We start from the raw sequence: 11,152 nt of genomic DNA, 5'->3' as shown, positions 1-11,152 counted from the left end.
AGCACGAACTGGACAAAGTAAGGACAGGGCTGGGTCTGCCTCCTCCGGGGGCAGCGCTTGCAGGGTTACTACCTGATCTCTAAAGGGAGTGGTAGTAACTTTGGGCACATAACCCGGGCGGGGTCTCAGGATATCATGAGAAAATCCCGGCCCGAATTCCAGGCACGAGTCACTGACTGAAAATGCCTCCAGGTCCCCTACCCTCTTAATGGAGGCCAACGCAACCAGCAGAGCTGTCTTCAGGGACAGAAATCTTAAAGATACTGTATCAAGTGGCTCGAAGGGATCAAATCGCAGGCTCGTGAGAACGAGGGCGAGATCCCAAGAGGGCGTGAGACGGGGCCAGTTGGATTAATTCACCTAGCGCCTCTGAGGAACTGGATGATGAGGTTATGCTTTCCCATGGTGCCGCCAGCCACCGCGTCATGGTGAGCGGAGATGGCAGCAACGTAAACCTTGAGAGTGGAGGGAGACAGCCTACTGTCCAGCTTCTCTTGAAGGAAAGAGAGCACAACACTGATCTGGCAAGATCGGGGGTCTTCTCTGCGAGAGACACACCACTCAGTGAATAGACTCCACTTCAGGGCGTAGGCGCGCCTCGTAGAGGGGGCTCTAGCCTGAATGATGGTATCAACCACCGCGGGCGGCAGGTTACCTAAGTCTTCCTCGCGTCTATGGACCACACGTGGAGGTTCCAGAGATCGGGACGAGGGTGCCAGACGGTGCCTTGTCCCTGAGAAAGTAGGTCCTCTCTCAAAGGGATCTGCCAAGGGAGGGCCGTCGCGAGGAGGGAGAGCTCTGATATCCAGGTCCGGTTGGGCCAGAGGGGCGCAACTAACAGAACCTGTTCCTCGTCCTCCCTGACCTTGCACATTAACTGCGCGATCAGGCTCACTGGGGGAAACGCATACTTGCGTATGCCCCGAGGCCAGCTGTGGGCCAGTGCATCCGTGCCGAGAGAGCCCTCGGTCAGGGAGTAAAACAACTGGCAATGAGCGTTCTCGGGGGAAGCAACAGATCGATCTGGGCCTCCCCGAATCGCGCCCATATCAGCTGGACAGACTCGCGGTGGAGTCTCCATTCTCCAGAGTGAATCTGCTGCCGTGAGAGCACATCGGCTGCACGGTTGAGCATACCTGGGATGTAAATGGCGCGCAGCAACTTCAACCGCGGGTGACTCCAGAGGAGCAGACGGTGGGCGAGCTGAGACATGCGGCGAGAGCGCATACCCCCCATGAAGTTGATATACGCCGCCGCCGTACTGTCCGTCCTGACCAGCACGTGTTGCTGCTCCAGCACCGGAGAAAAACGGCGGAGAGCAAGAAACACTGCCAACAGCTCTAGGCGATTGATATGTCAATGCAGCTGGGCACCTACCCACAGGCCCGCAGCTGCATGTCCGCGACACACGGCTCCCCAGCCTGTGCTGGAAGCATCTGTCAAAACAACAACATGACTGGACGCCTGTCCCAGAGGCACACCGGCCTGCAGGAGCGAGGGGTCGTTCCAGGGGCTGAGGGTGCGGCGACACAGCGCAGTAACAGAGACTCGGTGTGTGCCCGCATGCCATGCGCGTCTCGGAACTCGATCTTGAAGCCAGTGCTGAAGTGGTCTCATATGGAGCAATCCGAGCGGCGTGACAGCCGCAGCGGAAGCCATATGCCCCAGGAGCCTCTGAAAATATTTCAGTGGGACCACTAACTTGCTGTCGAGCTCCCTCAGACAGTTCAGCAGCAGGCGAGCGCGCTCTCCGGAGAGGCGCGCTACCATGGTGACCGAGTCCAGCTCCATTCTGAGAAAAGAGATCCTCTGCACCGGGGCGAGTTTGCTCTTTTCCCAGTTGACCTGCAACCCCAATCGGCAAAGATGCCGGAGCCCCTCATCTCTGTGCGCAGTCAATTACTCCCGAGAGTGGGCTAAAACCAGCCAATCGTCGAAACAATTGAGTATGCGGATGCCCGCGAGCCGAAGGGGCGCTAGGGCACCCTCCGCGAGTTTGGTGAAGACCCGCGGAGACAGAGAGAGCCCGAAGGGGAGGACCTTGTACTGCCATGCTCGACCTTCGAACGCAAACCGCAGAACTGAAGGTGGCGTGGAAAAATGGAGACATGGCTGCAAACCAATCCTGAGGGCGGACGCATCAGAAGATGCGCTTCTGCGTAAGCATTCTAAACAACAGCTTGTAAAGGCAGCGATTCATAACGCGCAGATCTAGGATTGACCGTGACCCACCGCTCTTTTTGGGTACGATGAAGTACGGGCTGTAAAACCCGCTCTCCATCTCGGCTGGAGGTACTGGCTCGATTGCACCCTTCGCCAGGAGGGCAGCAATCTCCTCTCGCAAGACAGGGGCGGACAGGGGATTAACCCTGGTGAATACACGCCCGTGAACTTGGGAGGCCGTTCGAAACTGCAGTTCGTAGCCGAGTCTGATCACGCGTATGAGCCACCGCGAGGGGCTGGCCTGCGCTAACCAGGCAGGCAGAGCCCTCGCTAATGACGTCATCGCAGCAATCGTTGACGTACCCGTGGAGGGGCAGCGCGGAGCGGGTGTGCTAATCCGGGGAGCGCGAGGGTCCCACAGAAGAGCTGGAGGAGACCGTCCCCCCAGCGCCCGTGAGCCGCTGGCGGAGCATGCAGACCTTGCGAGCTGAGAGGCGGCGCGTCCCAGGCTGGCAGGGCCTGCAGTGCCCGTGAGCCACTGGCGGAGTGCACCGAACCTACGAGCTAGAGAGCTGAGCTCAAACTGGCAGATTTCGGGCTGTCACCTCCGGGGAAGTGGAAAAGTGCACTTTCATTTCATGGCAGTAAAAGGTGCCGTTGGAAATGGCGCCCCGCCCTCCAGCGGGGAAAGAGCAAGTTCCCTCCTCTCCAGATGACCTGTCCCAGGGACGCTTCGCGGTCCGTTGCCGGACTTAGCGGCGTTCTGGGCAGGGGGAGTTGCCTGCTTCCGAGGTGCTCGACGCGCTCGCTTCGCCAGAGGCGAGTGCAGGGGCGGTGCAGCTCTCGTAGGCGGGCGCCTTCGGCGAGGAGCAGGTATGTATGGCACGGCAGGTGGAGCGGGCTTACAGGGCCGCCGATTAGACATCACCCATCGGACTGCTCTCTCACTGCCTCGAATTCCTGGGTGAATTCGCAGACTGTGTCGCCGACCAGCTTGGGATATGGGCGAGCCAAGAAAGCGGACTTTGTCAACTTCGCGCATATCAACCAAGTTTTGTTAGAGGTGGGGCTCCTGGATCACTAGTGTGGACATCGTCCTCCCCAAAGCACACGCAGCGGACTTAGTAGTCCGAAGAGCTTTAGTCGGCTGCGGTGCGAAGCTCATAAGCCTGGGTTGGACCCACCCTCGTGCAGCTCGGCCAGCGCCTGCGCTTGGTAGCGCTGGTCGGTGGCTATCGCATGCAAGGCGGATGCAGCCTGGTCCGTAGCTTTGTAAGCTCTAGCTCCAAGGGAGCCGAAAACTCACAGGCTTTGGATGGGAGACTAGGCAGACCCCGCCAAGAAGAGGCGCTGCGCGGATTAACCGCCATCGCACACTCAACCTGAGGAATCGCCACATACCCCCTGGCCGCTCCACCACCAAGAATGGTGAGAGTGGAGGAACACGCAGCACGAGCAGAAAAAAGGTGCTCTTTAAGACCGCGTGAGCCTACTGTGCGTCGCCGGGAAGAAGGGAACGCCCCTCTAGTCGGTCCGCAGCCCGGGAAAGCATGGCTAACACGTCGAGCGGGGGCGAGCGGGTCCGGATCATCGTCGGACAATGAAAGCCCACCCTCCGATGCCGCGGAGGACATCTGATCTCCGGTGTCAGCGAGCGTGAGAGTAACCATCTGATTTAGACGGATCACTCCCAGCGCCCGAAGCTTGGATGGAGCGCTTGGAGGAGCGAGAGGTCCGCGAGCCCTTAGGCGGCGGATTATCTCTCGCTGAAGCCCTTAGATCTGCCCGAGCGCCCGCTGCAGAACAGGAGGCGACAGGGGTGGCTCGCTCTCTCACGAAAGTTAGCCGCGAGCTCAACTGCGCGACGGTCATGGCATCGCAGTGACAACATGAACCGCCCCCGAGCACCACATTAACATGCTGGACCCCCAAACATGTAATGCAGTGATCGTGCCCATCATCCGGAGCCAAGAAACCCCCGCAACCAGAAACAGACAGTCGGAGCGTCGTCCTGAAAAGGACGTGCTGCACGACTGTGTTGCTCTTTTAGGATGCTTTGCAACAATACGCACCGCTCTGGAGGACCGGACCCAAAGGGACGCCAGGCAAGGGAGAAACCCAGCTCGACCATCTGCCGCTGCGTGGACTCGCTCTGGACAGGGAGACTATCGTTCGCTCGAAGTGGCTGTAGACAGCAGGAGGAACCCTCATGAAGCTCGATCAGAAAAGTCTCTGAAGCCAAAAGGATAGCGTCTGCTGGCGCCAGGTGTGCTTATATACTCAGTTGCCGCACATATGCCGCACACCTGCGCAGGCTTGCGCTGCCAATTCATTCTTAATTGGCCCGTTCAATACTCTTTCAGACGAGTAGCTTCTGAACCGAATCTCCCATACGTGGATTTAGAACATCAAATCCACTTATAGTGCTGGAGTTCCCCCCGAAGGGGAACTGAAGCATACATTTTTCATATGAGAAAGGGGCATCTAAAAGCTTACTAACTAAAAGTATATGTTTATTAAACCAGTTCTAAAAAAAAAAAAAAGATTTTTAAGAGATCTAATATTTTTATTGTTCCAAATAAAATAGGTATGTGGAGAAAAAATATATTTATATGTAAGGGACCATCATATTAAAGGCTGTTTATGAAAATAAGATTAATTTAAAGGTATTTTAGAGATGTCAAAATACAGTGCAACAAAAATGTAAACCTCCAACTGAGCTAAAAATATAATTAGAATAATTATAGAATAATGGATTCATGATCAGACAGCAGAGAAGGTATGTTTACGGAATGTTCTATTCTTCTCCTGTATTTATGTGACGTGTCAGTATCAGTGTATATTTTTACAATTTGGCTTAGGGTTTTTCCACTTTAATAATAAAAATATATTTTTGACAAGACAGACATTTGTTTTTGCTTATAAAACTTTTCTGTTCCACCAGAAACCCATTTGTTACAATTTTACATGTTATTGTTTTGTTTTTTGTTATCTAACAAAACATTGATTCTTGGGAACACTAACATTTTATTTCACACAAAGATTTTCTTAGTGAATACAAAGTTTTTAGGCAAGTTTTATTTATTTATCTATTTATTTATTTATTTATTTATTTATTTATTTATTTATTTATCCATCACCATGTCTTCTTGGGACTCCTTAGTATTGAATCTAAACTATTTTCATGTAAATGGCACTCCTCTCAGATGGCTCCATCTCTCAAGGTTCGGCCACTTAGATAACTGAAAAACAAAATAAGCTGTTATACATTATCTGAGAAGAATCATCAGATTCATCAGATTTACTTACATGATCGGGACAGCGCTGATATAACTAATAGCACAGGAGAGGATAAAGCAGAAGCCACTGAACCACCTGAGAGTTAGCGGGTAAATGGAAGTGAAACAGACGTTTGATAAAAGATCAGTCACAGCCAGAAGCAACTGGAGCAGCCCAAAGACTCGGCCTGCCAAGAGACAAAGTATTTATTGTATCAGTTATTTAACATTATAACAATAAGACCTCACTAGTATGTGTGTGTGTGTGTGTGTGTGTATATATATATATATATATATATATATATATATATATATATATATATATATATATATATTTATTTATTTATTTGTGTGTGTGTGTATGTTTTCTTTGCAGTTTACCATATTGTTGCGGATGCAGGTTCTTGGAGAGCATAGCTCGCAGTGTTGGCATGGGTACACAGGCAAACATCATGATCCCTCTGGCTGTCTCACAATTACAAATAAATCTTTATTTATTTATTTATTTATTAATTTTTGCAAATTAGTACGACAGAGATATATTACATTTATTTTCCTTATTTGATGACTCGGAAAACTTGTTAACTTACAAACAATTCATAAAAATTCACCAGATTCCTATCCCATATAAGAAATTTAACATTGTTGTAAATGCTATCACAAAAAAATTATTCATTTAACAAAACATTATATTTAATATATAAATAAAAGAACCATAAAACCCTTCTTATTATAATACGTTTTTAGAATATATGATAAGAAATGCAACAACAAACTTATTCTTCGAGTTCTGCAACAAAAAAATCTAACTGCTCTAAGAGGAAAATCATGTTGGTCAGAGTTAATGGTGCATTAAGATAGTAAATGATCTAAATGTATTTTTTTATATTCTGGGTAAGGCATAAAACTAAAAAATGTTCATCCAATTAAAATAGCGTCAGCCTAACAACTCCCATAATTCTGATAAGAAGCTCAAACTGTCTGTCAGCAAATGCAGATTTGAGCTACTGCGCAACTGTTTGTACATGAGAGAGTGAGCGTGAGAGCGAGCGGTAAAAAAATGGCAAATCAAAACTTAAAATTACTTAAAACTTAAAATCCTGAATCAATATCGAATTTACTTTTGCACGCTGGAGGAAGGACGACATGGCTGAAGTATTTCTCTTAGACAGGTAATGTTATGATTTTAAAGTATTTTAGTCCCTCAAAGCTGATGTAGATTGAGTTCTTTTGAGTGGGTTATATGCACAAAAGTGTTGTTCAGCCACTGAAATCTATCGCTTCCGGCGATGGATTGATGTGACTATTTTCAGTTTCATAAGGGACCTTTTACAGCATCGATAATGTAGATTTTTATTTAGTTTAAAAACAAAACAAGTAAATAACGCTATTCCACCTAGCCTGCTTTACTGAGCTGAAGTATGTGTAATATTTACATTGGTTTTAACAGATTTTTTAACAATGACGACCTGTGATACGCTCCCTATATAGTTTACCGCTACTCTAAATATTCGGTCAGAAATAGCATGTAAGTATGACTAAGTAATGAGTGTAATTCCTGATCGCCATCGGCCAAGATTTAGCTTTAGCTCAACACAAGACAGAGTTGTGTTGTCATCTTTTGTCGTGTTAAGGAGGCATAGCTGTGGATGGCAGGGGAGGGACTTTCAGAGATTTATATTAACAGGCAGATCACCTGCACTTTTAATACAAAATATTGATTGGAAAAGGACATGGCTTCTTCTATATAAATATGTAATCCCAAACAAAGCAAAGAAAATTCACTTGAAAATTCTACACAAATTATACCAAGTCAATGCATTTATCTCAAAATTTACTGATACTGCAAATACTTTATTCTGTCAGGAAAGTGAGGAAACGTCGACACGTTTTCTACGTGTAAAATCTCACAAACGTTTTGGCTAGATTTACATAATTGTAATTTTTCAAAATAAATCTCAATCAATGAAAAAACTCTTCAACTTGAAAGATATTATTATTCTAATAGTAAAAATAAAAATGAAGAATATATATATATATATATATATATATATATATATATATATATATATATATACATACATACATACATACATACATACATACATATATATATATATATATATATATATATATATATATATATATATATATATATATATATATATATATATATATACACACACTTTTTCATAATATATGCACAATTCTTCATCCACAAACAACAAATTCTTAAATCCTCTCCCTCATTTGCTCATTTATTAATTAAAATTGATTCCTTACTTAAAGCTATGTTTATCTAACAAAAAAAAATTCTGCAAGTTAATTTAGAAACATGCTTCCTGTAAATTAATATTGAATGCTTTCTGTGTTTTTAAATTCATTTTATACTTCCCCTTCCTTTATCTTCTTCTCTTTTCTTTTTTATTTCTTTTTCTTATTTGTTACTTATTTTCCTATCACTTTGTAATTGTATGTACAGTTCTTGTATTCCAGTCTCTCGCAGATTACTTCCTGTTTTATATTGTGCAGTTCTTCTTTTCTAAATAAAAGTTTTCAAAAAAAAAAAAAAAACTTAAAGCATGTTGTCTTGATGGATGTATATCAATGTGTCTTTATCTTTGCACACAATTTTTGGTTCTTCAGACACTTTTAAAAATAAAGGTCCTTTTTTGACATTAATGCCGTTGTTTCTTTAAGTTTTTTTTAATCTCTCAGATTTCTTCCCTTCCATTACTGTTACCTGTTGCAATTTGAGTTCCTTGCCGCTTAAAGTCAAATAACTTTCAGATTTGTATTAATCCAAATGTTTTGTTTTTTCAAAACACTTGAGTAGGTTTACTTTACTTGAGTTAAAGATTCATATGAGCCATATGAACCCTTTACTTGTTTCAAACCTTTATGAGTTTCTTTCTTTTGCTAAATACAAAAAAAGATGAGTAAATAGTGAATCAATTTTCATTTATGGGTGAACTGTTGTTTTAAGTGTACTACTTGTATAAAAACCTGTGAACATTTCAGAAGAAAACTGCTTCTTACAATTTTATTTAAACCTAAAAAGAACTTGTTATTACTTAATATTTTTTAAAATATACAATAAATAATAATAATTATTTAATAATATATCTGTTTACAGGTGCAACCAACAGTTAATATTTGATTAACAGAATTACCAGGAGTGATGCAATATAATTTTATTTTGAGTAACAATTAAAGATGTCATAAAAATCAATCGCAGATGAAAACATATTAATATTTGCACAGATAAAAAAACAAACAAACTTAAAAGCCCCAAAATAACCATTAAAAAATGGATCTGTGCACACAGGATAAATAGATGTTTATGTTTGTATGTTTTAATTCTTTGTTATCTCTACCCTCATTAATTCAACAAACATTTTTGTATTCTGTCTTAAATATATTTCTGGCCACTGCATCAAATCTGGCTCTTTGAAAGGATACTCTTTAAAAGATTGTTTTTACTTTATATAATGCAAAGTGAATCCAGCAGTAATGGTGAAATAAAGTCAGATATTTAAAGCCTCATCTTCAGATGTCTTATATGCATCAGCATTGTATATGTAGAGGTAGATTTTTTCTTCTGAAGAAAGTTATACACATTTTATTCAAGATGTAGAATTTGAAGTATATTTTATCTTCCATTGTGCTGTATTTTAATTGTTATATTTTCCCATTTAACAATTTTTTGATGGATGGTACACATTTTTATACTATCTATTACACTATGCATTAAAAGTTAATTGAAAAGTCCTCATGTGTCATATAGACCATTTTGAGGGATGTAAACAATAAAATGGTCCTAACGTCTTTCCTGTATTACATTTTTAATTTACATAGCTTCCAAGAATCCAAAAAGGTCCACATATTGCTAGATAATGTTATGACAGCTGTTTTAATGTTAAGATATGATTCAATTACATCTTGTTACAGTTACGAAATAGTTTGACAGCAAGTAGGAAATGTTCATGGGCCAATGATATTGCCACATTGAAATAGTCTATATCCAAATTTTTAAGACAATGATAACTTAAATAGTACACAAACCTTATATTTAGCTTTTTTTTTCTTATTTATTTAAACTTAAGTTAAGTTCTTCAGGAGTTTACCAAGGTTTCAAACACCTCTGTTGAAACCCCCTGTTCTAGGACACTTATCCATGTATTGCAAGCTGTGATGTTCCAATGTATATCACCCAGAACACATAAAAAAGACTTTTAATTATCTTAAGATCAACTCACCCAGGAAATAGATCCAGCTTTCCATTGCGAATGCCATGATTGCCATCCCAGTGCAGTTGGACACAATACCAAGAAGTGTAAGGGCTGTGTCCCCCATCACATTGAACAAACTTAGGACTGCTAAAAAACTACTGAGGTACATGGCGCTGGTGGCCGCCCTGCCATATCCTGCCCACACTGAGTCCCAGCTCAGAGGAGGCTTCAGCACAAACAGCTGGAGCACATTTTCTGCTCCGACCATTCCTAGCATGAACAACATCATGGATGTCATTAGCAACCCTAAAGAAACTCGATCCATTGTCTTCCCACTTTCAGATTCTGGCAGAAGCGGCTCACCCTCAGAATAAGACAATCTTGAATCAGAGAGGGCGAACACAGAGTACAATAGTGCAACAGCGGTGATCAAAATGGCTGTCAGGAGGAGAACTGATGGTCCTACTTGGTACAGATATCCAGAAAGGAGACCTCCCACAACCCCTGCGATCCCAAAACAGAAGTCCACGATGTTGAGTTTAAGAGTGCGTTTTCTCTGCTCTGAGCTCAGAGATGCCAAAGCAGCCACCCCGGCCCAGAACATTGGCCCACCTCCGCTCAATCCATGCAACAAAGATCCCAAGTAAAGAAACTCTAGGGGAACCTCACAGTACATGAAGATGACAAGCGTAAACATGCCCAAAACAGAACCCATTTGAGATGACACCAAGAAGACTTTAGGTCCATGATGGTCTGCCATACGACTCAGTGGAATGATGGACAACATTGCCATCACAGAGGACAACACGCTCTGAATTAGAAGAAAGCGTGAGGACATTGCCTGTGCTTGATTGCTATCTCCTGCTGCTGCCTTCATCGAACGGTTGTACACGGTCTGTGTGAGGGCCATCTCAAAGAAAGATGTCCCCAATTTATTGATGACAACCACTGGCTCCACTAAACTCAGAATGGGCCCCATTTGATCGACAGGATGGAATCTTAAGATGTCTGAATCTTTAAGACAAAAGAAGTAGGTGTATAAATGCTATGTATAAATATAGGCTACAGTTAAAGTCAGAATTATTAGTCCCCCTGAATTGTTAACCCCCTTTTTATTTTTGCCCAATTTCTGTTTAACAAAGAGAAGATTTTTATCAACACATTTCTAAACATAATGGTTTTATTAACTCATTTCTAATTACTGATTTATTTTGTATTTACCACGATGACAGTAGTTAATATTTTACTAGATATTTTTCAAGACACCTCTATACAGCTTAAAGTGACATTTAAAGGCTTGACTCAGTTAATTAGGTTAACTAGGCAGGTTAGGGCAATTAGGCTAGTTATTATAAAAAGATGATTTGTTCTGTAGACTATCAAAAAATTATACAGGTTAAAGGGGCATATATATATATATATATATATATATATATATATATATATATATATATATATATATATATATATATATATATA

At 42.9% G+C, this 11,152-nt stretch overlaps 1 protein-coding gene across 1 annotated transcript; it reads right to left on the bottom strand.

The window, feature by feature from the left end:
- Positions 1 to 5,234: 5,234 nt before the first annotated feature.
- On the bottom strand, positions 5,235 to 10,652 carry si:ch211-262i1.4. Its single transcript, XM_087273514.1, has 4 exons — positions 9,701 to 10,652; positions 5,823 to 5,906; positions 5,473 to 5,629; positions 5,235 to 5,405 (listed from the first exon to the last, which is right to left on the bottom strand). The coding sequence occupies exons 1-4, from the start codon at positions 10,650 to 10,652 to the stop codon at positions 5,366 to 5,368; spliced, it is 1,233 nt and encodes a 410-aa protein (XP_087129640.1). The 3' UTR covers positions 5,235 to 5,365.
- Between the last annotated feature and the right edge of the window lie 500 nt (positions 10,653 to 11,152).

Source organism: Danio rerio, chromosome 11 (assembly GCF_052040795.2).
Source record: "Danio rerio strain M-AB ecotype USA chromosome 11, GRCz13ab, whole genome shotgun sequence".
Lineage (NCBI taxonomy): Eukaryota > Metazoa > Chordata > Actinopteri > Cypriniformes > Danionidae > Danio > Danio rerio.
The sequence above is the reverse complement of the archived record's forward strand: the minus strand, read 5'-3'. Positions and strand labels throughout refer to the sequence as shown.

Excerpts from the sequence above, each read along its gene's own strand:
- si:ch211-262i1.4 (XM_087273514.1), bottom strand. The coding sequence starts at position 10,652 with ATGGGGCCCATTCTGAGTTTAGTGGAGCCAGTGGTTGTCATCAATAAA. Across the intron at positions 5,907-9,700 it reads AAGCTGGATCTATTTCCTGG|CCAGAGGGATCATGATGTTT; the intron begins GTGAGTTGATCT and ends ATTGTGAGACAG. Across the intron at positions 5,630-5,822 it reads CCTGCATCCGCAACAATATG|GCCGAGTCTTTGGGCTGCTC; the intron begins GTAAACTGCAAA and ends GTCTCTTGGCAG.